The sequence below is a fragment of the Polistes fuscatus genome, unplaced genomic scaffold (genome assembly GCF_010416935.1).
Source record: "Polistes fuscatus isolate 324 unplaced genomic scaffold, CU_Pfus_HIC Scaffold25, whole genome shotgun sequence".
In the NCBI taxonomy this organism is placed as follows: domain Eukaryota; kingdom Metazoa; phylum Arthropoda; class Insecta; order Hymenoptera; family Vespidae; genus Polistes; species Polistes fuscatus.
The window spans coordinates 1207734-1235500 of NW_025113102.1; the positions used below are offsets into that span (position 1 = coordinate 1207734).

General features: G+C 26.4%; 7 protein-coding genes and 2 long non-coding RNA genes across 17 annotated transcripts; 4 read left to right on the forward strand and 5 right to left on the reverse strand.

Moving 5' to 3' along the window:
• Window positions 1–1551: 1551 nt before the first annotated feature.
• LOC122518610 (calpain-7-like) lies at window positions 1552–6186 on the reverse strand. 2 transcript variants are annotated; one of them, XM_043637635.1, is made up of 14 exons: window positions 6104–6186; window positions 5462–5578; window positions 5110–5379; window positions 4849–5009; window positions 4569–4773; window positions 4158–4480; window positions 3924–4056; window positions 3647–3837; window positions 3298–3525; window positions 2932–3176; window positions 2620–2828; window positions 2331–2539; window positions 1990–2219; window positions 1552–1907 (listed from the first exon to the last, which is right to left on the reverse strand). In XM_043637635.1, the coding sequence occupies exons 3-14, from the start codon at window positions 5300–5302 to the stop codon at window positions 1763–1765; spliced, it is 2472 nt and encodes an 823-aa protein (XP_043493570.1). In that variant the 5' UTR covers window positions 5303–5379; window positions 5462–5578; window positions 6104–6186; the 3' UTR covers window positions 1552–1762. The 2 variants fall into 2 exon arrangements, with proteins under 2 accessions (XP_043493570.1, XP_043493571.1); XM_043637636.1 differs by lacking the exons at window positions 5462–5578; window positions 6104–6186 and having other exon boundaries at window positions 4849–4951; window positions 5110–5200.
• Window positions 5271–8853, forward strand: LOC122518612 (pyruvate dehydrogenase [acetyl-transferring]-phosphatase 1, mitochondrial). 5 transcript variants are annotated; one of them, XM_043637643.1, is made up of 6 exons: window positions 6191–6283; window positions 6418–6603; window positions 6700–6886; window positions 6964–7102; window positions 7275–7751; window positions 8048–8853. In XM_043637643.1, exons 3-6 carry the CDS (start codon window positions 6758–6760, stop codon window positions 8728–8730), a joined length of 1428 nt encoding a protein of 475 aa, XP_043493578.1. In that variant the 5' UTR covers window positions 6191–6283; window positions 6418–6603; window positions 6700–6757; the 3' UTR covers window positions 8731–8853. The 5 variants fall into 5 exon arrangements, with proteins under 5 accessions (XP_043493579.1, XP_043493577.1, XP_043493578.1 ...); XM_043637644.1 differs by lacking the exons at window positions 6191–6283; window positions 6418–6603 and adding an exon at window positions 5271–5289; XM_043637642.1 differs by lacking the exon at window positions 6191–6283 and adding an exon at window positions 5272–5289 and having other exon boundaries at window positions 6418–6886.
• Window positions 8854–9578: 725 nt separating this feature from the next.
• Window positions 9579–12120, reverse strand: LOC122518613 (vacuolar protein sorting-associated protein 4). Of its 4 annotated transcripts, none has more exons than XM_043637646.1 (8): window positions 12031–12120; window positions 11650–11868; window positions 11399–11412; window positions 11222–11333; window positions 10766–11142; window positions 10413–10680; window positions 9891–10333; window positions 9579–9810 (listed from the first exon to the last, which is right to left on the reverse strand). In XM_043637646.1, the coding sequence occupies exons 2-8, from the start codon at window positions 11687–11689 to the stop codon at window positions 9709–9711; spliced, it is 1356 nt and encodes a 451-aa protein (XP_043493581.1). In that variant the 5' UTR covers window positions 11690–11868; window positions 12031–12120; the 3' UTR covers window positions 9579–9708. The 4 variants fall into 4 exon arrangements, with proteins under 4 accessions (XP_043493581.1, XP_043493580.1, XP_043493583.1 ...); XM_043637645.1 differs by having other exon boundaries at window positions 12012–12115; XM_043637648.1 differs by having other exon boundaries at window positions 11399–11460; window positions 12012–12114.
• Window positions 12121–12949: 829 nt separating this feature from the next.
• Window positions 12950–13640, forward strand: LOC122518513. Its single transcript, XR_006304090.1, has 2 exons — window positions 12950–13208; window positions 13488–13640. It is a non-coding gene; the product is annotated as an uncharacterized LOC122518513 (long non-coding RNA).
• LOC122518509 (cilia- and flagella-associated protein 57) lies at window positions 13262–15483 on the reverse strand. The gene is made up of 6 exons (XM_043637484.1): window positions 14788–15483; window positions 14403–14568; window positions 14133–14306; window positions 13925–14059; window positions 13690–13824; window positions 13262–13612 (listed from the first exon to the last, which is right to left on the reverse strand). Exons 1-6 carry the CDS (start codon window positions 15075–15077, stop codon window positions 13484–13486), a joined length of 1029 nt encoding a protein of 342 aa, XP_043493419.1. The 5' UTR covers window positions 15078–15483; the 3' UTR covers window positions 13262–13483.
• A 328-nt stretch (window positions 15484–15811) lies between these two features.
• Window positions 15812–24469, forward strand: LOC122518636 (sperm-associated antigen 6-like; the record flags this gene model as incomplete). The annotated part of the gene is made up of 9 exons (XM_043637682.1): window positions 15812–15895; window positions 16088–16298; window positions 16363–16541; window positions 16606–16779; window positions 16881–17033; window positions 17118–17267; window positions 17354–17512; window positions 22307–22452; window positions 24144–24469. Coding segments are annotated over 9 exons (1398 nt in total), but the record flags the coding sequence as incomplete, so codon positions are not given.
• Window positions 17641–19155, reverse strand: LOC122518512. Its single transcript, XR_006304089.1, has 2 exons — window positions 19123–19155; window positions 17641–19009 (listed from the first exon to the last, which is right to left on the reverse strand). It is a non-coding gene; the product is annotated as an uncharacterized LOC122518512 (long non-coding RNA).
• LOC122518511 lies at window positions 19204–23567 on the reverse strand. Its single transcript, XM_043637485.1, has 4 exons — window positions 23236–23567; window positions 20566–21239; window positions 19999–20280; window positions 19204–19378 (listed from the first exon to the last, which is right to left on the reverse strand). The coding sequence occupies exons 3-4, from the start codon at window positions 20209–20211 to the stop codon at window positions 19289–19291; spliced, it is 303 nt and encodes a 100-aa protein (XP_043493420.1). The 5' UTR covers window positions 20212–20280; window positions 20566–21239; window positions 23236–23567; the 3' UTR covers window positions 19204–19288.
• A 154-nt stretch (window positions 24470–24623) lies between the features above and the next one.
• LOC122518508 (U3 small nucleolar RNA-associated protein 18 homolog) lies at window positions 24624–27361 on the forward strand. Its single transcript, XM_043637483.1, has 8 exons — window positions 24624–24889; window positions 25012–25177; window positions 25456–25710; window positions 25796–25967; window positions 26053–26238; window positions 26302–26493; window positions 26578–26746; window positions 26824–27361. Exons 2-8 carry the CDS (start codon window positions 25065–25067, stop codon window positions 27285–27287), a joined length of 1551 nt encoding a protein of 516 aa, XP_043493418.1. The 5' UTR covers window positions 24624–24889; window positions 25012–25064; the 3' UTR covers window positions 27288–27361.
• Window positions 27362–27767: the final 406 nt, after the last annotated feature.

Genomic DNA, 27767 nt, shown 5'->3' on the forward strand with positions numbered 1-27767 from the left:
AAATGGAACATTTTAGAAAATTTATAACTGCTTTCTAACAAAAAGATACTCAGAAATATAATTTGTAGGTTGCATACATTGAGTATGCATATATTTTCTGCGATAATATTACAATTGTACATGTAATCTCATTAATACAGTGAAACATATATTTTAGATAAATTAAGCCAAAATATTTTAAAAACATTACTATAAGCCATTCTAATCTTAATTTGAATATAAAATTCGTCATATTATTATACAATAATAATTAAAGTATTATATAAGCATAGTATAAGAATTGAAAATTTTAGTAATTGTACATCAGTACTGAAGATTTTGAAAAACGTCCAACTGTTTAAAGTTTAATTATTTTCATCTAACGTAATAATACAATACTTATATAAAATAGTTCAAAAATGTCCAAAATTGTAGTTTATATATATTTCAATATACACTACGAAGTATTAGAAATTTTAAAAAAGCTAATGTACTATTACTTCATTATAATAGTTTTGAAAGTAAACTCATTATCATGTATAATAACTATTTATCTTCAGTATATGAGAAACTTTTACATACACCGAAACAGTAACTGAATCAAAAATTCAAAACATACTGCATATCATATTTACAACAGCAAAAAGAACAAACAAAAATCACATGAAATTAATAAGGTAACATCATTTTTTAACCCACACAATAGTGCCTTCTATGTATGCACTGAAAACTTATGAAAGAACAACATATATATCCATCTAATTTAATATATAGTAAAATTTCCATTGATTATACTTTTTTTTTTAACAATCATAGCATTTTGATTGCTACAATCATGTTAATCATTCAATGTATATTTTTGTATAATTATTTATATTCTTTTGTAACTTATCTTTCAATAATCATGTAAATATACATATATATTGCATCTCCACATATTATTTAATAGTATGATATATCCAAACTATGTTATTAAAATAACAAAAACATTGCAATAAAATATATAAGAATATTAACACTGAGTTTTATAAACATGTGATAAAAATATACTTACAATTAATTCAATAACACACATAGTATCACATATAAAATACTTATAAATTTTACATATTAAACAAAGTAAAGCAATTTACCAAGCAAAAAGAAAAATAAATTTTACTGCGCATTAACATTGATACAGCTAAAATATACGAACTTATAAAATGTAGTATTTTGTATTGTATTACAGAGAGTGATAGAGTTGATTTTACTACATAAATAAAATGTCTTACAATTTTTAACTAAAGTTTTCATTGAAGAATACCGTTGTTTTTGACATTACCTTTACGTATATAATATAATTATAATTAACTAGTGTTAGGACTACAAAGCTTAGATATCATATTTCATGGCAATGTGTAAGATATTTTAGTAAACATAAATATATATAAAATAATTTCTTTTTATATATATATACAATTCCAATATCATGAATTTTAAATATCAAAATATAGATATTGATAATTTATTCTCGTTATTTTTGTTTGTACTTTGAATTGTAAAACTGAGGTATTTTATTATACACTGTTCCAATTCTGTGTTTCTTTCTTATTTTATTTTCTTATAATAATAGACATGCCAATAATTTAATGCAAGCAAATACGTTAAACAGAGTTGTGCAATGAAATTATTACTTATTTAAGCTTTCGTACGATTGGAACATCATTATCATTATCTATCAATGAATAAGTTTGCATAAACAGAATGAGATCTATTTTTCAAACAAGATACTTTCATCATGACATCACTGAATCCGTCGAAGAAGTAAATTACAAGATGATTTACATATCAAAAAGAAAGGGCCTTCTTGTCCTGGCAAATATGTCGATGGAATAATATGATATATTCCAGCTGGTACTTTTTCTAATTCTATATAAGCAAATCCTGGCCTAAAATATAAGATATTTTAATACTTCCCGAAAATAACAAAAAAAAACTTAAGATTAATTAATTTTTCTTAATTATACTAACCGAAATGAACCAGAATTTTTTGATTTAAACATCTCTGCGTTTGAATTATTAACAGTAACCGTAACAATGTCAAAACCTATTTGATATTCTTTAGGTCCTTTTAAAATAATCAATACATAATTATTATCGTTAGTACTTTCCAGATCAAGTTGATAATGCGGATTATTGGGATAAGTTGTATGATTGGAACATCCCCCTGCTGAAATCCCTTTCCATTGTCCATCTGTAATCTGAAATATTTATTTTTCTATGACGTATATATAACACATATATATTGTATACAGATAAAATTATAATTGCGCTATATGAAAATAATTCTAGTAAAATAACTTATAATTTACCTCTTTTTCACATTTGTATAACTGAGGTATTTGCCATAATTTGAAAGGACATGTTGCATATGCACGTAAAGTGTAATATATCGTTTGCGTTTTTTCATATTGTGATATAACTAAAGTATATCGCGTATCACTGTCATTTTCTAATTTTATTTTACAAAGATAATGTGGACTATTTATTCTTATTCCATGAATATATGGCGGTGGATCATCTAACAAAATTTATAATATATTAATATATATATTATATAACATGTATATATTTTGTATATTTACTAATTATCTCATTCACCTGGGTAATACACTCTTTTGCCGTTATTCCGGTATACTAATACTGTAATATATTCTTTATTTTCTCGAAAATCAGCTATATCAGTAATATGTCTTGTCAGGAGAATCCATACTGCTCCTGTCGTATTACTTTGCACTTCAAGTAAAAATTGTGGATTATCGCCAATATTATATACGTCTTTTACTGGGCCTATTCCGGCATTCCACATCCTATAGACAACAAAATTATTATAAAATATTATTTTATTATGTCTTATAAACAGTGCTTTTTCTGTAAAAACGCTTATAATCCCACGGTTTAGATTAAACTCACTGATGAATACAATAAGTATAATTGAATAAACCAGGGTTCCAGTTTATAAGAAAGACAACAAAAAATTGACATATGCTGTCATAGTCAATCCAAAATACTCCGTTATCCGATTGTGATGCAGAGTCTGGATCGTAATTCAATATTTCTTTTAACTCGCGAGTCCAATGATTTGTATCCAGTTCAGAGTAATTCCCTTTCCATCTCAAATACGACCATGGATTTTTCAATTGAAAAAGTCTAACTCCCTAAACAAGATATGACTATTAATATAATAATATAATATTCATTTTTTAAATTGTAAAAGATCTTTATATTTATCTAAGTTACATATTAACACTTGTGTAAATGAAATAAAGATAGACTTACATTTATTTCTCTAACATCTAATACTGCATAAGCATGAGTAGGCACAAGACCTGCTCTCTCTGCTTCAATATCTGACATTTGTCCTGTACCGACTGTGACAAGCATGTCACCCTTATGCAATCTCAATCTTAGAGTTTCAAAGAAACCATCCTTATTAAAATTTGAATCCTCTGATTTGATAGCATACCTTTCAGGTATCCAACCAGTCAAGGCATGTAAATCTATATTCTATAACATATTTTTTAAATGAATGTTACATATGCATTTAATAGTATTTATCTTAAATTAAAAAATATACTGTAATTATTAAATAGATTCATTCGTTTTAAGCAAAATGAAAAACACTTACACTACCAGATCCAGGAAAATCATAACCACCCATTACTTTCATATATGCTTTCTCTAATAAAGAAACCCACAGTTCACCGCGATTGTTAGAGTATGAGCAAAGTAATTGATTGTGTCGATTTACAGGTAACAAATCATCTATTATTACTTTGCGAGGAATACCATTGATATGTAATTTCACCATATACTTTCCTAATGTAAAATTATAGATTTTTTTTTTCATTTCTTTTCATATCAAAATAACGAATCTATAAACATTATCATAAATGATTTTTTACCAAATGGATTGTAAACTGGTTCGTTATTCCTATTTTTTGGATAAATAATAGATGTGATAAGTCTGCGACCAAATCTCTTTTCGTATTGAGCACTGACAGCAAGAGAAGCCACAAATGAACAATCAGATATGACCTGAAATATAATAAAATGAAGATCATAATTATATTATATTTGTATATAACAAAAATTACAATTGTACAATTGTATTTATTAATATTATTAATATAACTTACAGATTGTTGAATGCTGTAGTAACTAACATAACGTCCCATCAACATCTTAGGTTCAGAAAATAATTCTTCGGGTCTACACCATCTTGCAAAAGATGTTTTTTGTTTAGGAGCTAATGCCAATAATCCATCCTTATCAGTAAATGGTATAGCATATTGAAATCTCTCTAATAAATCAACATCCATAAAAGGTACAAATTCTTTATCATTTATATGAGAACTATGAAGTAAAACTTTTTTTTCCTCATCTGTATAAGTAGTACTACCACCTGCTATTTTAAGATGTGCACTATTACCACGGTGCAGTGAGGGTCTTGTTTGATGTCCTAAAAATTTATCTTGTAAATAATGTATATTAAAATGTCTAATAGTTATCTTTTATATGAACAATATTATATATTATAATATAATTACTTGCATTTGTAGTAGTAGACGATTGTAAAGATGGAAGTGTATCTGAAGGATCATCATTAGGAACAGGTTGTAAATTTTGGAGAGATTTGATAATATCATCTAGATCATCATCTTGTTGTTTAATACCTTTTAAAGATTCAGCTCTTTCAAGAGCAAGTCGGATTAAATTATTTAGCTTTATTTTTATTTCAGAAGTAGTTACTTTCTATATATTAAACAGATACAAATACATTTGGGTGCAATTATATTTTGTTAAAAAATATAATTAATTTAAACTTACTATGCTAAGACCCAATTCAGCAGCATCTGTGTATAATTTCATAGCAACATCTTTGAGACCTGCTTCATCAGCATCAAGTGCTTGACTCATCAAAAATTCACATCTATGAAGATCAGATTTTTGTTGACTAATAGTATCATGTATTTCATCTTCCACATTAACTATAAATTTTGCAGTTTAAAATTAACAATTACTTAATATGTTTTACTAGTTAATAATTAGAATATAAATCATTATTTCTATTTGTAAGAATATACTTACTTAATTGTTGAATTGCAGATATTCTTTCTCGATAATCTGCAATTTTCTGATCATATGCAGCATTTAATGATAATCCATCAAGAGATTTTACTGCTACCTCATAGTAATATAGAGCTTGTTTATATTGTCCATTTCTATCAAATTGTACAGCTCTTTGAGCAGCAATTAATGCATTTTCTGGTATGTTAGCCATTTTATTATTAATTATCTCAATGTTAAATCTCACTAAAATTATTTCATATAAAACCAACGAAGAAGAGAATGACAGTTCTACCCAGTCATTTAATGATTAAAATAATTAATGCTCTTTATAGGTTATGTATATATAGGTTATGTACATATATATACATACATGAAATATTACAGACGTAAAAATATTTTTTGGTAGTATTTAGAAACACTTCTATTTAAAGATACCAAATATAATAAATAATTGAACCACCATATACCATTATTATTGGTGTATTATCTAAAACAAATATAAATATATATATATTTAATGATCATTAATTTAATTCTATAAATAGTATTATTGTCTGTCATATAGGTTAACTTTTCATATCCTCTTCGAATTCTTTTTAATGTTTTCATTTATATATTGAATATAATAATAATTATATATATAATTAGAAAATCATTCATTAAAATATATTTACAAGAAACATATTGTTAAAACAAATTCGATATATATACTTTATTTATTTATTTTTATATTATATATAAATAGATAAAATAACATTTTTCTTTACTTCACTTTTAATGTTACTACTAACTATTTGGACTATAAAAACTGAAATGTATATTTTATATATGTATATGTATATATTATTTATGAAAATTTATTATCATTGAAGAGAAGGATTTCCTTTTAAAATAATTTATCATTTCTCACTACTTAAAAATGATCAAAATGAAAATCACAACAATCTAATTTTCCACAAAAATTATTTACGCAAACGCAATAACAACAAAAAACAAATTACGCCATCATTACTCCGCGCTTTACTACATGTTGTTTTGTGTTTACTGATTATATCAACGAAGATATAATATTATACCACAAATAATTAAGAATGATTTGAATTATTTTCAAACGTTTGGCACTCTGGTAGTTGTGCATGGCGTAACTTAAACTTGATCTGCTCGTAATAGTCTTCTGTGACTGTTTTTAAGCGTACGTGTAAACACGTTACTACATTTGGAATCGTAATATGTAACTGCTTGCTATAATTTATTATAAAAATCATAATATATTTTATAATTTTTCTCATCTATATATAGTTCTTAACCTTTGTTTTTTCTTGACAGATACTGTGCCAGCAATTAATTAGGAAATTCGATATATTATAAATTTTGAATGAATATAAAATATATTGCTATTGAATGGTTATATATTCAGAAAAAGATGAATGAAATTTTATTTTATTAATACTTTCAAGGAAAAACATTTATATTTTAGTGTAATCCAGTGTAACAAATAATGTGTTTTGGATAGTATGAATATTTGTATTCTTTTAATAATTTCATAAATAACACAAGTTTTTATAATCATAAAATTCAATAAAATTACAAAATGTGTTGGAAAAGTAGAGGTCAAACAGAAGCAACGGAGTAAGATACAGTCGTTGTTCCAATATCTGAAGATAGGATGGTTTTGCAAAAAGTTACTGGACGTTTTTTGAAAGGTTTCAGTAATGTGGCAATTAAACGATGTAATTGTAATAACAATACTCAAAATCGACTGTATGCTACAGTATCAAGGCTTACACCTCAAGAGGTAATGAATGATTTATTTTCATTTTTGTATATAAGATAAATTTATACAGGAAAAATATAAATATTTTATTTATATAGGTTACTGCTATTTTACAAGCTAATGAATTTACCAAAGAATTTACTGGTTCATCTGTGAAGTATTATGATTCTAATCAATTGGCATCTAATAATCCTATAGAAGATACACGATCTGAAGCACAATGTTTACTGACTAAAGGTAACATAATTATAACAAATTTTTAAGTTGTACGATTAAGTCATATTATAATGAAGTTTAATTTTAACTATAAGTTAAATTAGACTGCATGTAGAATATATTTATAACATTATAGTCAATGTATTAATATAGTCATTAAAGTATTATTTTATATTTATTTATCTTTTCATAGGTTTGTTATTGGGAGTATTCGATGGTCATGGCGGTGGTGCCTGTGCACAAGTAATATCAAAACGGCTGTTCCATTATATATCTGCATGTTTACTTCCTCCTAAGCTATTAAGGCAATATTTGGATTCTATTAACTCCAATAAGGAATTAGAACTATTAAAAACTTTCAATGATAAAGTAGAGTTAGTTTCTGAAATAAAAGATCTTTATCGAGATAGCTTCTTAACATTTTTAAAGGATCTAATGCAAACTGGGTCTACAAAAGAGTTTCAAATGGAAGCAGCATTGGAAAATGCATTTGTCAGATTAGATAATGATTTATCGAATGAAGCTTTATTAAATTTACATAATAAAGATTCAGTACGAACACTCACAGTTGCTATGTCAGGAGCTGTAGCAGCTGTAGCGCATATAGATGGTCCACATTTGCACGTCGCTGGTGTTGGAGATTGTCAAGCAGTGCTCGGAGTACTTTCAGGTACAAAATTTACTTTTTTGTTCTTTACTCCATTATTAAATGATAAAAGTAGGATATATAAGTAATTAGACAATATTATATATTTATGTACAGTCTATATATATATATATATATATTTGTATAAATGTTATATAATTTAATGAAAGTAATAATATAAAAATTAAATTCTATTAAAAATAATTTTTAAACCATCAGAGTACATGTTCGTCTTTATAAAGACATGATAGCTCATATTTAACTGTGCAAAATTTAGATTATTACAAAGAATTTGTGAACTTTCGTGATTATTTTTACAGAAAATGATGTGTGGTCAGCAAAAGTGATGACTACAGAACATAATAGTGATAATCGAGCAGAAGTTGAAAGAATTTGGTCAGAGCATCCACTGCAAGAGAAATCTACTGTGATAAAAATGGAACGACTACTTGGGCAGTTAGCACCTCTTCGTTCTCTTGGAGATTTTCAATATAAGTGGAATAAAATGATCATGAAGCAAGTAGTAGTGCCAATCTTTGGCGAAAATGCAATACCACCAAATTATCATACACCACCGTACTTAACAGCAAAACCTGAAGTAAAGTATCATAGGTTGACACCTAGAGATAAGTTTCTTATAATAGCGAGTGACGGATTGTGGGATTTAATATCACCTTTACAAGCTGTACGATTGGTAGGAGAACATATTAGTGGGAAAGTTACATTAAATCCATTGAGATTACCTCGCAAAAACATGAAATTATCTGATATTAATGAAATGTTACTTCAGCGTAAAGAAGGCTTAAAAAAGAAACCTCTTGATAGTAATGCAGCTACACACTTATTGAGAAATGCTCTTGGTGGTACAGAATTTGGTATAGATCATGGGAAATTATCACAATTGTTAACTTTGCCAAGTAAAGTGGTACGAATATTTCGTGATGATATAACAATAACTGTCGTTTATATGGACTCTGAATTTTTAAGGCACTGCCCACCATGACTACGTATCTTGTTATTTTTCTACAAGTTACAGAAAAAATTTAATCCGTTGTAAATTCTCCCTTTATTACAATGTATAAATTGTTATTTATGGTAATAACAATAAACATGATTTACACGGGAATAATGTTCTGATTACCAGTTGTTTATATTTTTATTTGTTTACATATGTATGCATTTGTGTTTTAACTTGTGACATTTCTGTGTATTGAAATGCACGTTGATTATATTTAAAATAATTAATAATTAAATCTATCTGCACGCATTATAATATATACTATTAAGTAAACATTGAATTTTAGTGAATAGTTTACAGAACAAAATGCATTATAAAGTAAGACGAGTACATTACAGATATTTCAAATCGTTCGTACTTTACGTTGCATTTACTGTAAAAATATATCCATCATTAAATGTTTATTCTTTATTAAAACATCAAAAAGAATAAACATTTAACCAAATAAATCGTAATTTGGACTTACGTATCTATCATCTTTTTTGTTCTTTCATGTAAGTATATAAATGAAATAAGAAAAATAGAATAAGTTTAGTACTTTATACTTAATTTGTTAGATTTAATTATAACTTTTACAGGGTAAAACATTATACATTTCCATTATACTGAAAATTTACTTCTCTGCTTTGCATATTAGAATGAACAGTAATCTAAATCTTTTATAGATAAAATTTAATAATTGTTTATGTCAAAATATAATTCATTTTGCATTTTATATACTAGTGCATAATAATAAAAAATTGTAGTAAATATTATAGATTGTTAGCCTATGGTGAATTCATCATTTTTTCTATAATGAAATAGAGAGAGACAAAAGATAAAGGAGTATGCACTTCTTTTTAGATATCTTTATACAAACACTGTTAAGTATAATCGTTTCTCAAAGATTAACAAGGCAAGCACGTATAACTGAAAATATGCTCTTATAAAGAATTAATTTACATCATAAAAAGTATCCAAGGATCAACCTTCTTGTCCAAAATCTTCTTTAAACTTTTCCAGTTTTGCCATATCATCTTCATTTACTGTTGGACGTGTCGTTGCTAAGGATTTTTGCATATCTCTCTGAAAGTACGAAATGAGTAATATTAAGTAGATCACATAGATACTGTCTAAATGAATTTTGCACAAGAACTATTATGTACCATGGTTACAGGAGGAATAAATAATTTATCGCCATCTACTTCCATCCAGCTCATTTCAATAGCATCCGGATCTCCAGGAGAACATGGTGTGAGTAAATCAGTTACAATGACGGATGGATCCTTTGGAGATGGCCCTCTTACTTTTTTAAAGTGAGTGGCTGTTTGAACTTGTCTAACAGGTTGCATGAGAGAATCCCTCACAATGATACTTATATCTGCTCCTGAATAACCCTCTGTGGCAGCTGCTAATTTTTTGAAATCATCATCTGATAAACAATGCGCTGTACTTCCTAAGTGAAGTTTAAACATAACAGCACGTGCTTGTTCTTCGGGTAGTGGAATGTATATTCTCTTTTCAAATCTCCTTCTAATAGCAGAATCTAATACCCAAGGTATATTAGTTGCACCCAGGACTAATATGCCATCATTATCTGAACCCACTCCTACAATGAACATATGAATTTAAAAATGTAAACCAAGTCTTAAATTATATTACATTATTCCAAAGAAGTTCCTTTATACCTTGCATTTGCACTAAAAACTCAGTCTTAATTCTTCGTGCTGACTCAGACTCATTATCAGAGCGAGATGAACAAAGTGAATCTATTTCATCAATGAATATAATACTTGGCTTATGCTGACGTGCTAAATCAAACAAATTCTTCACAAGTTTTTCAGATTCACCTAACCACTTGCTTACCAAATCCGAAGACGAAACAGAGAAAAATGTAGAATTGTTAGCCTCTGTTGCCACTGCTTTTGCTAAGTATGATTTACCTGTACCCGGAGGCTGCATTAAACAATATATAATATTAATCTCTAATCATTTATACAGATTTCATGTTTTAAATTACATATACGTTGAATAAACTTACCCCGAAAAGTAAAATACCTTTCCAAGGTATACGCTTTCCTGTAAACAAATGTGGAAATCGTATTGGCAAGATAACAGCTTCTTTCAAGGCCTCTTTTGCCCCATCAAGACCAGCAACATCGTTCCATTTGATATCTGGCTTTTCTATAATAATTGCTCCTTCTAATTTAGTTTGAAGTTTTTTCTTCTCGGGGTCACTATCAGTATCACTGTCCCCACTATCACTTTTTTTATCTTCTGTCTTTGCATTATCTTCGCCTGCTTTTACTGGTTTCTTCTTACTTTTTTTCAAGTATGCCTTCAATGTTTCTGCTCTTTCAAGATATTGCAAGCATCTTGATCTTATACTTTCTTTAGCTCTATCACCTTGTGCTTCGTCTAATTGATATTTTATTATTGTAATATTAATGGATAAGTTATTTTAATAACAGAATATATTGTTAGAGAATAAACATACATTTGATAGAGTGAAGAAAATATTCCACAGCATGTTCATATAATCTAAGTGCTTCTTCATAATTTTTCTTGCGATCTTCCTCTGTAGCTTTTGTCACCAGCTCAATAGCTTTCTGCAAATATTATAATAAAATTAATATCTCTCAGCATTATATTTAATTTAATATTATAATCTTACCGCCAGTATAGTTCCTGCAGCCATAATGGTAAAGGATGAATTGATTTCTAACCTTTACTTAGCTGTATAGTAAAAGAAATGTTAATCTTACTTCTTTATTACGAAATACTACTAATGTCGTTCCCAACCAAATAAAGAAAAGAATTAGAGAATATACAGGCAAGATATAAAGTACACACTTTTCTACATATGCAATAATATAATTTAAAAAATATTATAGAACGTTCCAAGATCCTATGTTAATCCTCAACCTTCAAAATTCAGTTGTCCAACGTCATAATCGAATGTCATACTTCATGTATATACGAGTGCATATACAGCCGTACAAATCTGAGATCACAATCGTGATTAATTATCAGGAAGTTACGATTTTAAAGTTACTTAAAACTTTATATATTTCGACGTATTTCTTTCTATTATCTCTACATCGATGCTCACACTAACAGAATAAACACAAATATATCTCGAATCTGGAATAAGAATTAAGTTCATATATGTATATGTAAAAAAAATTGAATATACATACATATATCACTCAATATAAATAAATATATATATATAGATAGATAGATAAATAAATTAAACCGTTAATGGTGATAAAACAATTAATTACATAGGACAATAATAAGTACTTTTAGTAATTTCAAAAATATCAACTTCTACAAATATGACAGTTAAATTTGCTCATTGATGAGAAAACGAGGATATTCTTAGACATTGCGTTTAGTAACATTTTAGGGATATTTTTTTTTGTAGTGGTACTGATTTTACCAGATTTCTGCAATATCAATAGAGCTTTATTACATGGTAATATCTAAAACTTATTAGCACAAAAAAGTTGGCATAGAACTGCAACAGCAGAAAAAAATGAATAAATGCTCTTAATTTCTCACTAATTGCTCAATCAAAATCCATAATTGCTCATTTATTAATAATCGAAAAATCGAAAACGTTTTTTCTCATTTCTAAGTTTTCTATTGTTTTCTCTTTTCAATCAATTATAATTTTTCTTAAAAATATATTGTACATACTTAAACTTTATTATTTCACTAAAATATGAATGACTATGAAGACGATTATTTAATTCAAACGGTGATTTAGTAAGCTATTCGAGTGAGCCACTATAGTGGCCCATCGACCTGGAAAAAATAATCGCAAAAGCCACTTTAGTGGCAGGCCGGCTAAGGCCTGTATCGGTAATTGCAGTGCTCTACTCTTATCTTCTCGACCGTCGGTAACTGCCATCGTCGGTAAATGCCACCGTCGGTAACTGCCACCGTCGGTAATAGTAGACTTAAAATTTTTTTTTACTCTACGTCGGTAATATTTTATATTTAGATTTCTGACGGTCAATATTATTAAAGTACAAACTCTCATTAAAAACGGTCGATATTTTTTGTGCAAAGTCGGAAAGTTACCGACGGTGGCATTTACCGATGGTGGCATTTACCGACGGTGGCAGTTACCGACGGTGGCATTTACCGACGGTGGCAGTTACCGACGGTCGAGAAGATAAGGGTAGAGCACTGCAATTACCGATATAGGCCTTGGCCGGCCTGCCACTAAAGTGGCTTTTGCGATTACTTTTTCCAGGTTGATGAGCCACTATAGTGGCTTACTCGAATAGCTTACTAAATCACCGTTTGAATTAAATAATCGTCTTCATAGTCATTCATATTTAAGTGAAATGTTAAAGTTTTAGTATGTAAAATACAAATACGATTACAACAGATAATACAAAATGAGGAGTTAATAAAGAAGAAAATAGCATTGATATGAAAATAATTGAATCATCGTTTTCTCTAAAATGGTAATTTCTCATTTGGTTTTTGCATGATAAAAATAAATGTAATTAATTATTTAATTTAATGTTAGTATATTTTATTAGTTTCAATTTCGTACAAAAAGAGTTTTCTTTACATTTCTTTAATGAGAATCTGTGATGTTAAAAATATATAAGATTTAATTTATAAAAAATAAACTAAAAAAACGTAGTACGTTCTTCTTAAGCCGTTGCTGTGTGTTGATAATCCATCTGATATCTTATGATTATCCTCCAATTATCAGGACATGACTCTACTTATTTCAGCTGGATGGAGCCCTAATTTGACGTTCAAAATCAGCGTCAAGCGTTACCATGGGGTTGCTCCCTAATAGGAGTTTAGAAAAATCTTCTTCCAAGAGATGCATATGCTCTACTGCTATTATAAATTCCTGTTAAAAATTAAAGTATTAAACAAAAGAAATATAATTTAATTATTATTTTAGAACAATTTCAAATTATTACATACATTTTGTTTCTTCAAATTATCTATAAGTAATAATTGCTTTTTAAACGCTTGAAGTAATTCTAAACGTTGTCTTTCTAAATGTTTTATTCCTTGCCTTTTATCTTCTTGAATCTGTCTAATTTGATCTCGTAATTCCTGTATACATAAGTAAAAAACATAAAAAAGTGATTTCATTTACATTTATAATAAAAATATACATTTATGTTTAATATTTGTAGTAAGAAAACATACATACTTTTTCTTCAAGATGAATAAATTTAATAGTATTTTTTAATTTCTCATTTTCTTCTAAAGATCTATTTAATCGTAAGTCATAGTTATTTAATTGATGATTTAAAGTCTTTATCTCTTTTCTTAGTTCTTCTACATCCTAAACATTATGTTAAAATTAATATTTTACAAGATAATCGCATGCACGCAATCCAAAAAATAATAATTTATACCTTTTTCAAATTTGAATTTTCAGTATTCAAAGCTAAATTCTGATCATGTAAATTAGAATTGTTATTTTCAAGTTTTGTAATTGTTTCTTTCAATAATGTTATTTGTTTATGTAATTTTGACTTGCAACAATTAAGCTTTTTATTTTCATTTTCCAATTTCTCGCAATAATTTACCTGCAATTATTGAGGGGGGGGGGTGTGTAAATTTAATTATACTTAAAAATGAAACAATACCTTTTCTATAAAATTATTCTTTCGAACTGGCATTACCTTATTTTTATATTCAAGTTGAATCACTTTAAATTCATCATGTAGCATATTTAGCTTTGTTTTAAGAAAATTAATAAGAGCTTTGCTCTCTGCACCATTTCCTTCATATGAAACAATCTCGTTAACTTTATTGCCTTCATTTTGATTTTGGAAATTTGAAACGTTTCTAATTAAAAATTTATATAAAATAAAAAACTTATTATATGATGCATAAAAAAAATTTGCAATTTTATTAACATAAACAAAACATTACAATAATTAATTAATATACTTTTTAATTGATTCATTACTATGGTAAATGTATAGATATCATAATAATATAATATAATAGATAAATTATAGTATTTACCTATACATTTTCTTATAATATTTATTATACACTTACTGTTTTAATAAATTTGGTGTTTCTTCTGTTAAAGTATGTAACGAACCATTATTTAATTTAGTTGTGACATTTGGAAGTAATTTGTTATTTATAATCATTGAATATTGTACATTTTTTATATCCATATCCTTAGTATGAGGTGTAACATCATTCTGTCTGGACGATTTATTATGATGAATCTGTTGATCTGCAATAGATTTAATTTCTTCCAAAACATGACGCGTTTTTATTTCTAATTCTTTATTTAATCGATGTAATTCTTTTTCCTTATTTAATAGTTCATCAGACATTTGTATTGTTATAAGACACGCTACTTAATATATATTCTATTGATCACAAAACTTATACAATTATTATATAGCCAATACTATAGGAAATTATTTGTTGATACACATACTATATATTTAAACAATATTTGTATGGCTGCATAGTACTCAAAACATATGTGACACGTGACTTTAATGACAGCTGTGGAAAAAAAAGAACTAGAAGGAAAGATTGTTTTTCTAGTGTTTAAAATTTAGTACTTTTTTAGTTTCGAGAGTTGTCATCCTTGTTTACATTTAATTTTAAATTGAAGGCGGCAGTTTTTCGTTTTCAAACAATTGATAGTGTCGTAAAGCTATCTTGTATATCGTAACTAAGTAAAAAAGAAAGATTTATACGAATAAATCATAAATCCATTGTCTATTTGAAAATATTAATATGACAGCACGTATTATTTTACAAGGTATATTCAATTGTATTTATATTTGTATAAACAGAAAAAATTATGCATTGTGTTTTTATTATATTTCATATTAAAACAAGACAATTTTTATTTTATAGTATTTGATCAATATCAAAAAGCACGATTACTTTTTGTACAATCCATTGCTAATCTTGCATCAAAGCCTAACAATATTGAATGTTTGGAAGCTGCTGGTGTTATAAAATTGCTTAAACCTTTGTTATCAGATGTAGTCCCTTCTATTCAGCATATGGCTGCAATTGCATTGGGTAAATTGGCGAATCATGATATTAACTTGGCACAAAATATTATTCGAGAAGATATTTTACCTCGTTTGTTGCACAATATAGAAAAACAAAATGTACGAGCTTGGTGAATGTAAGCACTTAATACTTAGATAGTTTCAAGTTAAATTATTCAAATTAATTATAAAAAATTATTTCAATTTTCTCAAGTATATATATATATAGAAATAAGATTATTATTTTTGCAGTAGTTATATATGCATTTTCATAATTATTATATCAGTTATATACAAATATAATCTTTTTTTTAAATAAATTGTTATAGAAATTTTATAAAAAGGCAGCATTGTTTATATTACGTGCTATTGCAAAACATTCACCGGAAACAGCATCAATTATAGTAAAAATGAATGGACTAGATGCAATGATTATATGTTTAGAAGATTTTGATTCTGGTGTTAGAGAAGCAGCTGCTTGGGGATTTGGATATATAGCTAGACATAATAAAAATTTAGCACAAGCTACTGTAGATGCAGGTAAGTATAACATATTTGAAAGATTGTAAATTTCTAATACTTGTTATTATTATATATTACTCAGGTGCAGTACCACTCCTTGTTTTATGTTTGCAAGAGCCAGAATTATGTCTTAAACAAATTAGTATATCAGCCCTTTGTGATATAAGTAAACACAGCAAGGACTTAGCTCATACTATTGTGGATGCTGGTGCCATTCCGTATTTATCAAAAGCATTATCTAATCCTGATGTCAAGTTGAAGGTTGATTAATATAATTTATTACAAGATTTTTAAAGATTATATTCATAAAAAACTTTTTGTCCAGCGACAAGTTCTATCAACATTAGGGAGCATAGCAAAACACAGTGCAAATCTAGCAGAAACTGTTATAGAGGCAGAAGTATTCCCAAATGTTTTATTACACATGGGTCATCCTGATGAAAATGTAGCTAGAACTGCAGCAATTCTTACCAAAGAAGTTTGCAAGCATACTTCTGAAGTAATTCTTAAACTGTATTAAATTTAATTCGTAAACTTTCATTGAAGTTAAATTTACACTTAAGGGTATTTAATTTTTCGTATTTGAATCTTATTCTTTAGCTGGCACAATTGATTGTCAATGTTGGAGGTATAGGTGCTTTAAATGAATTAATAAATACATCAAAGTTGACAAATAAACTACCAGCAATAATGGCACTTGGATATATTGCTGGACATTCTGATCAATTCGCTACTGCTATTATTGGATCGATGGTATAAGAAACAATATAAATATAAAATATATATTATATTATATTATATAGTCATATATTTAAATACACTTTGCGATTATTACAGAGTGTTATTCAATTGGCTATAATCTTAGAAAATGAAACTGATGATCATATACTTGCTGTAACTGCTTGGACATTAGGTCAAATAGGAAAACATACACCAGAGCATGCAAAATCAGTAGCTGATGCAGATGTTCTTTCAAAATTATTAGAAGTATGTAAGTTCTTTAAAAAAAATTATATTTATAATTAACCTGGTATATCTATTCTATATTTTCTCTTTTTTATTTTTATTAACAGTTCTATATCAATCCAAAGAGTTCGGATGATCTAAAACTAAAAAGTCATACATCATTAAAGCAGATACTTCAAAAATGTTTGCATATTGAAGCGTTAGAAACACTCCTCTATGATGCTCCTCCAAATATTTTGAGATATGTACTTCGACAATTTAGCAAGGTAATTTCTAATAATGCTATAAATATTTTTTGTATGTTGATAATATCTATAAATTGGTGTTTCATACGTAATTGTATAATCAATTGATTTGAAGGTGTAGGTATCGAACCACATTACCGGTTATTAAATATAGTGTTAATGATTTATTATTTAATCTATACATATCAGTGAAATGTGTACAAATGATGTGTTTTACAAAGTGATGATATATTATTTTCCAATTAACATATAGACATAAGAAAGGTTTTATTGCCTTTTGTCTATTTTACATTGTGTTGATAATCAACATAAATGTTTTTATTTATTTGTATATAATGGGCTTATGGTAAAATCTGTATAAGATGACTTGCTTTCATATACATAAGGTAAAATATAATATAGAAGTGAATTGATAGATATTCATTAAACTATTCATATATAAATCTTTCGCTCTACGTAAAAATTGGTCAAGCAGCTGTATAAGTGTGCTTTTATTGTATATATTTATGCAAAAAGATATTGTTTCTTTTTAATTTATAACATAATCCTTTTCTAATTGCTAAATACAATTAACTCCACCTTAGATGTAATAACTGAAAAATATTCGAAATTTATAAATTATTTAATTTTTTTCATATTATTAATATTTCTTCTATATTTTTACTTTTAACTCTCATAAATAACTCGGACTAATATGCTGACATTTAATTATCTTAATAGAAGATGTACTTTCAAGCTATTAATAATAATTAACAGGATTTACAGATATGCTATATAGTTTTTTTTGTTTAATAATTTTATAATCAACAGCAAATAGAGAAATTTTTAATTACACAAACATATTTAGGTTTTTTTTTCTCTAAAATTTTATCTAAGTTATAGTATGGCACATTTGAAGTTCCAAAAAAGCACATTTCTCAGTCTTTCGACATTGAATGGTCATCTAAAATTCAAGGATAATTTGTTATTAATTTTCTTTTTGTTATGTGTATAATACTATGTATTAAGATTTGATGAAAAATGTATGGAATGTTTTTCTTACTTAACTATACCCTATTGCCTTCTACTACTTCAACTATTATATTTTCTAATGGCAGTATTTTGTATAAAGAGAAATAGTATACAAAACGTACAAAAATGGAGAGACAAATATTAAATAAGCCTCAAAAGTTGTATATAGTAATGAACTGTTAACAAAAAAGACTTTGATTTAATATTTGTATGAATCAGCTTCATTTGCTATATCAAAGTATATTGGTGTTTTATTATTTTCCATCATTTTGAAAATGTAAAAATGATTAATTGTAATAGAAATAGTACGGTATTATAATTCCTTTTAGTAAAGATTCATCATAATAATAGCACAACCCCGTGTATATAATTTTTTCTCATAATATACATATATATATATATCACTGGTATAAATTTATTTAATCAGTAGTTTCATCTTGAAAAGATTAAGACAAAGATTAGTCTGTTGCAGAATTAATTAGTTTTCCTTTTTTCAGATCAATAACTCTAGAAAAATATTTACTATTAAAAGTAATATTTAATATTTAAATTTATCAAATTTTATTTTATTGTAAATTTTAAAGAATAAAACATTAAATTACCATTTAATGAATTATTACCATTTTATGAATTGCCATTTAATTGAATTTTTTCACCAAGAAAAATATAAAATATGTAATAATAAAATAATCCTAGCGCTCAATTAAATGAATATCATAAAGCATAGATCATAAAATTTAAAAAAAGAGTTGCATAATATATATATATATATATTTTACTGCCAATTTACCAAACTTTATGTCTTGTAACATGTTCAAATCGTATGGCAAATAAACCAAATATTCGATTCAGAGCATGCAATCTGTCCGAGTATTTCTGAAAAAGGAAATTAACAATATTATTCTTTCATAAAAAAAAATATTCTCCTTCTATAAAAGCTACATTTAGTAATAGGTTGCATTATTATGTGATTTCATTGATTCTTAATTAAACATTGAAAATTACGTTAATATCTTTAATTTATATCATGCATTTCTGGTTCTTATTTCCAATTTATGTTACAATATGTAAAAATGCATGAAAACTTTGTATCTTTTAGTATGATATCTCTTTGGCAGTTACCTTCTTTGGTATATTTTTATTCCTTTGAAATTAGTAAATAAAAATGATAAATAAACAAACTTTGGTATTATATAGAATATTTTCTCCGAATGTATATATATAGTATTATAATGTAATCAATTACAAATAGTTATAATTTATATTTTGTCTGATTATGTAGATGCTATAAAGTGAGTAGAATAGAAATGAATAATAATAATAATAATAATAATAATGTTTTAATGACGCTGAAAGATATGTGCAATGATAATATTAATAAAATATTAAATAATACAAATATTTTGCCAAATTACTAATAAAATTAAATAAACCATTCATTCATCTGCTTCATCGTTAGGTTTTATACTAGCATAACTATTCATGTTTCTATTCACTTTTAGCATCTTTAGAAAACTGCCTATTACCAATATAGTTTTTCTATGCCTTCTGAAGATTCCAGCATAAAGCTCTTCGCGTACATCCCTTCTATCACTAACATCAGAATCAATACTTGAAACTGAAACGACTGAAGGTTTGGCAGAGACAGGTTGATGATAATTATGTGTTTCACCCGTATTGAGAATAACACAATCTGGATTGTCTTTCATGTTGACTAACAATGATAGTACTGCTTACAGAGTTATACACTTTTATCACCTTCTTTGCTAAAGTATTCTCTAAAAAGAATCACTTTTAATAAACACTCATATCTCTTTGATTATAATAAAAGTTATAGTATTTTCCTATTTTCATAACAAATAATTTTGACTATTTGAATTTACAACTACTTCTGTTCATATAATGATTAAATTATAAATCTTTTTAAGATTTAAAACTTATAGTTTTTTAACATTCAACAATAGATATTAGATATAGATATAGATTTTATAAAGTTTAGGAATAAAATACTTGTGTATATTTTAATATATTTCTACACTGTAATTAGCAACTAATTAACTTACAGATGTTTTGTATAGGTGCATATATATGTGCATATATATATACACAAATCACACACACATAAACAAATATACACAATATGTATAAATATTTTAATAATATCACTATAACAGAGATGTATCTCTTCCCTCTGATCTGAGTGAACTGATTTTGTAAGATACGTTTATGCGCTTATATAGAAACTTCTGGTTAAATTTAAACGGTATGTTATTTGTTACAAGATTTGAATATCTTTCGTAAATTTGAAAGAACGCTACTCGACTGTTGCAAATATAAGGCAGTTGTCTCGTTGTCGGTGCTCTGTGTACCAATGGATCTTGGTGTTTAGTAGAATATAATCTAATTTGATTTCTTCAGGTGATTCAGTCACTGTACTTTATTGATTTGACATACGATGTACATTTTATAATGATATCTATTCTTTATTTGAATTTTTCTTCAATTATACGTATGACGCACTTCTTCATCAAAATTGTTATTCGTTGCTTTTTTTTTCATAATGTTGACGATAGATTTATGATAAACGTAACTATCATATAGAATAATGTTTGTATAACAGCTCTCTCTTATTATTTTGTATTGTTATCTTTTCACGGTTCACCACACCGTTTTTTCTTCATAAATATCCTCACTAACGTTAAAGCTGTAATTTCTTTTTCTTTTCAAATTTTTCTCTCTGCAAAGTTAACAAACAAGATGAGATTAATGATGACGAATTCTAAATAATAAATAACGCAATATACTATCTCAAACGTATACGTAATATTTATCACATATACATGACGTATGATAATCATATTTTTATTTGCCATTTATTTCCAATTTTATACTCTTCAATAAATGGATAGATCATGTTTTCTTCATAACATCCTAGTCGTGTAAAAGCAAAATACGTTATTTAAAAATTTTATTTACACCTGCTTTTCTAGTTCTGATTTACGATTTACATAATGGAACATGCTATAAACGAACTTTAGTAAATATATCACTCTAACAATCGCTCAACTTTTTTCAAAGAATTATTTCTTAGAATTTTATTTCCTTTTCTTACATCAGCATCTCTACGATTTACAAAGTAAAAGACTATTCGATAAAATGATAAGAATTGTTTCGTAACTGTGCATGATATATGATTAAGCTTGCTAAATTTTCTTCGTAAATCAAGAACTAAATGTATCTTTTTTGTAATAGTTTCAAATAACGTTACTTTCTTTCTTATCAAGAGAAAGGCAGATTTTAATAATCCTTCTTATAAAATATTTCAATAAATTATACTCATCAAAAAATTGAATTTTAAAAACCATTTTATTTAATTAGTATTCATAATTTTGTTCGTTTAGACTTTAAGAACTTGGTTTTTTTCCTGATAATTCTGTATATTTTATGAATCATCTTAAAAACATATAAATCGCTTAATTTTACTTTTAATGTTTTATACTTAAGACAATTATTTAGGTCAGAGATTCCAAGAGTTTTATTTTTAGGTCCAACGTAATCAAATATATATATTATCTACATATATACATTTATATGTAGATAATAATAATAATAATAATAATAATAATAATAATAATAATAATAATAATAATAATAAATTGTGTAGCAATAAAAAAGTTGTTTATTTCATATTACATTTATAATTCTTTGATTATTTTTATATAATATATTTATTCTAATCACGAGTTTATATATATATATACCGTATTACACAAAAGCTTTAATTTTTGGAATATTTATATTTAGATATTGCCATATGATGCAAGAGCAAGACGATTATTTGCTACATCAGGAGCATTGAAAAAAGTGCAAGAAATACAAGCTGAACCAGGTTCAATACTTATGGAATACATAATGCTTATCAATTGTTGCTTCCCTGAAGAAATTATAAGGTATTTTTTCACATATATAATAATCTATCAAACTATTTTTATTTCTTTTCACAATTAAGCCAATCATATGCCAAATTGATTAACTTCACAAAATAAAAAGTAGAGAAAATTTAGAAAATATTCAGGTATATAACATTATTGTATCATTTATTATATTGAACGATTATAAAATTGTTCTTATTTGGTAGTGGTAAACCTAATTATTAAGTAAATTTATTTAAAGTATAAAAAGATAAATATTGACCAAGTACTTGGATAATAAAATGTTAAGTAAACACTAAAAGTAGAATTAAGCACTTTGTTTGTCAATGATTCAAGTGTTATAATAATTATGATTTCTTACATAGTAGAGATCTTTACATTGAAGATAAGGCTAGTAGATATTATAGTACTACAATACTTGATGCAAATTGTTATTACTTTACGTTAATCTATCATTACAATATTCTTTGATCTCTACGCTTCCTTTTTCTGCAGAGTTTTATACGAAAAAAAAACTCACTAATTGTAAAATCTAAATAATATGAAAGTATCAATCAAAGTTTATAAAATTCAAACTTATAATCAAATTAATCTGCTTTACTTGATCTATGTCCTTACATTTAATCATATTATATTAACTGAATTTTCATCAACTATGACTTGTGTACTTTGTATTTTATAATATTCGAACGTCATACATATTTTCAAACAAATTCAATATTTATACAGTGTGATAGTGAATTGCAACCAAAAACACTAGTTGCTTTTTTGACATAACCCTTCTAAAATCTATTTACTCACCGAATTATTTCAAGAATTTCTTCTTAATTAACGCTAAATTAGATCTCGTAAAGTTGTTTCCACTATTAGTTCGTGCAACAAACCACCTGTTTTTTTAGTCTTACATGGATCTTAGTTTAACATAAGTCAGTTTGTTAATGTACGAAGTATCCGCCATATTGTCGCACAGCTGATCTTATTGAAATGAGACTGCAGTGGATCAATAACACAGGTTAACAGCCATTTTGCATTTGATGTATTATATATTAATTAATACGTAGTTCTGTGCGTAAGATTTAAATCTGCCTTTTAAAATGTGTTAGCATGTCAGGTTTTTGTGAGTATAATTTATAGATTTTTATATATTTTATTTTGCTTTCGTTATTCTTTTATTTACGTGTTTATCTTTCTTTTTGTTCTTTTGTTGTTTTTGTTTTGTATGTTGAAACACACATGATGCAATTCTTATCAATCCTTAGCTAAACATGTGTATTATGAGTTTGTTTACCTCAGTTTGTTGTGTTTATCTGCATTTTCGTGTTTCTTTAGAAATAGCAACTAGTAAATTTCGTTGTGTAAACCACACGAACAATTGTTATCATGTGTGGCGGGAATTTCACTCTAAAATTCAAAGAAAGCTAATCACTGATTTAATTAAGAAGGCATATAACAATAAATTTTCATAAATAATTATATAATATAAGAAATATATTATATATTATATTATAGAATAATTTATCAAGTAGTTTTTATTAGTGTAATTTAACATTATATAGCCAAATTTGTTGTGTGTGACTTTATAGTTATATCTTTGTATAAAAATATATACTATCTGAGGGAATAATGGAAAATATCTCAATCTCTTAATGCAAATTAATTATTATAAATAAATAAAAATTATGACTTATTGTTCTCTTTTTTTTTTATAGATATTATTCACCAGGATATCCAGAAACATTATTAGAAGCAGTGGAACAGTATCAACCAAAATGTCCTTCCTTATTATCTTTAGATCAAAAAATGTCAGATAATGCTGATTCTGCCTTTTTTATCTCAACGTATGGAGAATAAGATTAAAAACAAGATAATATTACCCATATGTGAGAAAGATTCGTATTTGAAAAATATTTTAGTTATTCTTATTTAAAAATATACCTAAATTAGAAATAACCTAATATAGAGATACACACAATAAATATCAATATTTATACAATTAATAAAACATATAATAAAGAGACCTTTTGCAATCTTTTAAGTAGCTTATGAATTTCTTGACGATAGAAGTTCACTAGCTTCGAAGCAATAAAATAGAATATGCTCTTTTATTATTTTAATCGTGAATCCTGGGGATTTTTGATGTTATATACATCAAACGCCAAATTGTCCATTGACTTTTGTCCATTCTGTACATTCAAACGGAAGTAACAGACAGTATCTGCACTCCTAATGCAGACAAGACACTTCCGGCTTCATTCTTCCAAATGTTATTTATTATATATCATTTGACTCGATTATTCATTAAATAAAAAATAAATACTAGATCTTACCATTTTAGTATTAAAAAAAGCGCAAGAAATATTTGAGATTTTTGTGAATGCAGTGTTGCATGTTGGTTGACCGTCTCGTTAATATAAAGAATTTAAAATTCTAACCTGAAATTTTGAAATAATAATCAGTAAGTATTTTCATATCAAAATTTATTATATTTTATGATGAAACATTGACAATTTAATACTTTTTTATTAGACAAACTACTGTAGCAATAAATTTAATGATATCAGAATATTTTTATTTTAGGAAAGAAAATGTGCACATGTTAATTGAAAATTTATACCAAATATATTTCCAATATGAACATAAACGCATTAAATTATGCAAAAGCTTCTACAAAGTGCAATCAAGAATCAAATATGTTTTCAAAGAAAAGAAAACTAAATTCATATGATCCTAAAGAAGAAGCTAGGTAATTTTAATTGTATTTTATTTGTTAGCATGTCAGAGATAATTGTTTAACTAATGAATAGTTATATATGAAATTTATTTTAAATCAAAATTTGCTGATAAAATTATAAACAAAAAGTTTCGAATAAATCAATAAATATTTTAAAAAGATAGAATCAGAGATTCATATATTCTTTCATTACAAATATAATTAAATTTTTATATTGAAATAGTTTTTTCTACTAATTGATATACTATGTAATAATCAATTGTATATCTTATTACAATTATGAATTGTAGACTGGAACAGATTGTTTTTGGAGATGTAAGTGATGTCATAAGTAATTTACCACATGACAATCATATTGAGGAAGCAAATAAAAGCACGACTATACATTTGGATGATGCGGATGATGCTGATGATGTAGAAGTTAAAGATGAAGTACTTTCTACGAGTTCTGATGAAAATAGTGATAAGGATGAAAAAAGTGATAAGGATGAAAAAACAGAGGAAAAAAAAGGAGTTTGGGTGGATGAAGATGATGCAAAATATACGTAAGTGTGTATGAAGTATTTTTAGATCATTATCGTGTTCTGTTATTTATATTCATTAATTAAATTTATTCTATATTAATTAAAGTGTAAAAGCGGCATTTAATATTCAAAAACGCAAGATTCCTAACACAAGACCTGAGAAATTTTATACGGAATTCTTGGAGAATAAGTACAAAAATCTTGTAGGTACCCCGAAATGGGCAGAAATTAATAGAGTACCAGATAATTTTGATGATACAGATTATGAAATCCTGAAGGTATTATTATGATTCTATATTATTGAATTTAAAGTAAAACAATTGAATATATTATATTTAAATAAATAAATATTCATAATTTTAGCATAGCTCTCACTTAGAAGCACCACAATTGAAGAGCTTGCCAAAAGACAACATCGATATTAAAGCCATGAAACCAATAAATCAAAAGACATTTACTGAAGGTCCTATAATATCAAGTTTGGAATTTCATCCAACCTCTACATTAGCTCTTGTTGCTGGTTCAGCTGGTATTTTGTCTCTTTTTCAGGTAAAAATATTATTTTTGTTTGAAATAGTTAATATATAAAAATACATTTTTTAATATCTACAGATTGATGGTATAGAAAACAATAAATTGTACAGTACTCAGTACAAACGTTTTCCAATTAGTAAAGCAAGATTTCTCAAAGAAGGAACTGAAGTTATATTAGGATCTCAATTTTACTCATATTGCCATTCTTATAATTTAATTAGTGGAAAAACTTATAAAGTACCATTACCAAGTCTTGTTACTAACATGAAGGTTTGGAAAATTTATGTGTTGTATTATATTAATACTCTCTGTGATATTTTTATTTTAATAAGTTTTTAATATAATGTTATTTAGAGATATGAAGTATCTCCTGATGGTCGATTAATAGCAGTGTGTGGTAGATCAGGTGAAATTTATTTGTTAACGAGTTCTTCTAAAGAACTTATTGGCACTCTAAAGATGAATACGAAATGCCGAACAGTTTCATTTACTCCTGACAGTAAAATGCTCGTATCACACGGAGGTAAATAATACAAACATTTCATTTATTTTCAAAGTAGTATTATATAATTCAATATTCTTTTTATTGCATGTTTGAAGATGGTCATGAAATGTATATTTGGGATATAAACAGTCGAACTTGTATACATCGTGCAGTAGATGATGGATGCTTATCTTGTAGAGCAACTGCAATATCTCCGAATGGTCAATTTTTAGCTACTGGAAGTAGGGAAGGAATTGTTAATTTGTATGACGTAAATAGATTACTTCAAGAAAAATTTCCAGTTCCTGTTAAAGTAATTTGCAATCTTGTTACTTCTATTTCTGCATTAAAATTCAACCCTACATCAGAGATATTAGCCATGGCTTCTGATAAAAAGGCAAATGCTTTTAGAATGTTACATTTGCCGTCATTAAATGTATTTTTTAATTTTCCCACATTTCAAACAACAATATCAATGCCCTCTGATATTGATTTTTCTCCAAACAGCGGTTACTTAGGTATATCAAATTTGTCATACAAAGCATTTTTATACAGATTGAAACATTATGGAAATTATTAAGTATTTTGTTGTTGTAAAAATTGTCTAAGTATGCAGTCGATATAAACTTATAATATATAAATCTTATAAAGATATTTACTTAAATTTTTTTACAAACATTCAAATCTTATCCTTTATACTTTGTATTTCATGATCACATGTACATATCATAGTTGTATGTATTTTTTTTTATAACGTAATTATTTACTAAACTGAAATTCTTTTATCGTTATATATACATAAAGATTCGAAATAAGTTATCCTTTTTTTATTGTGAAATTAAAAAATCTAGGATTAATTAATAATTAATTAAAAGTTCATACATTTAATTTAAAAAATGTAAATATGTGTAAGTCAGTAAATAACATCATAATTCAGTCGATTTAATTTTTAGTACGTAAGAAAAATGACAGAGAATAGTATTTTTTTCTGTACTCTGCCTATTCATGAATCTTCAAGCCACAAAGAAATAAATTTTGAAAATAATAATAAATGCAGCTT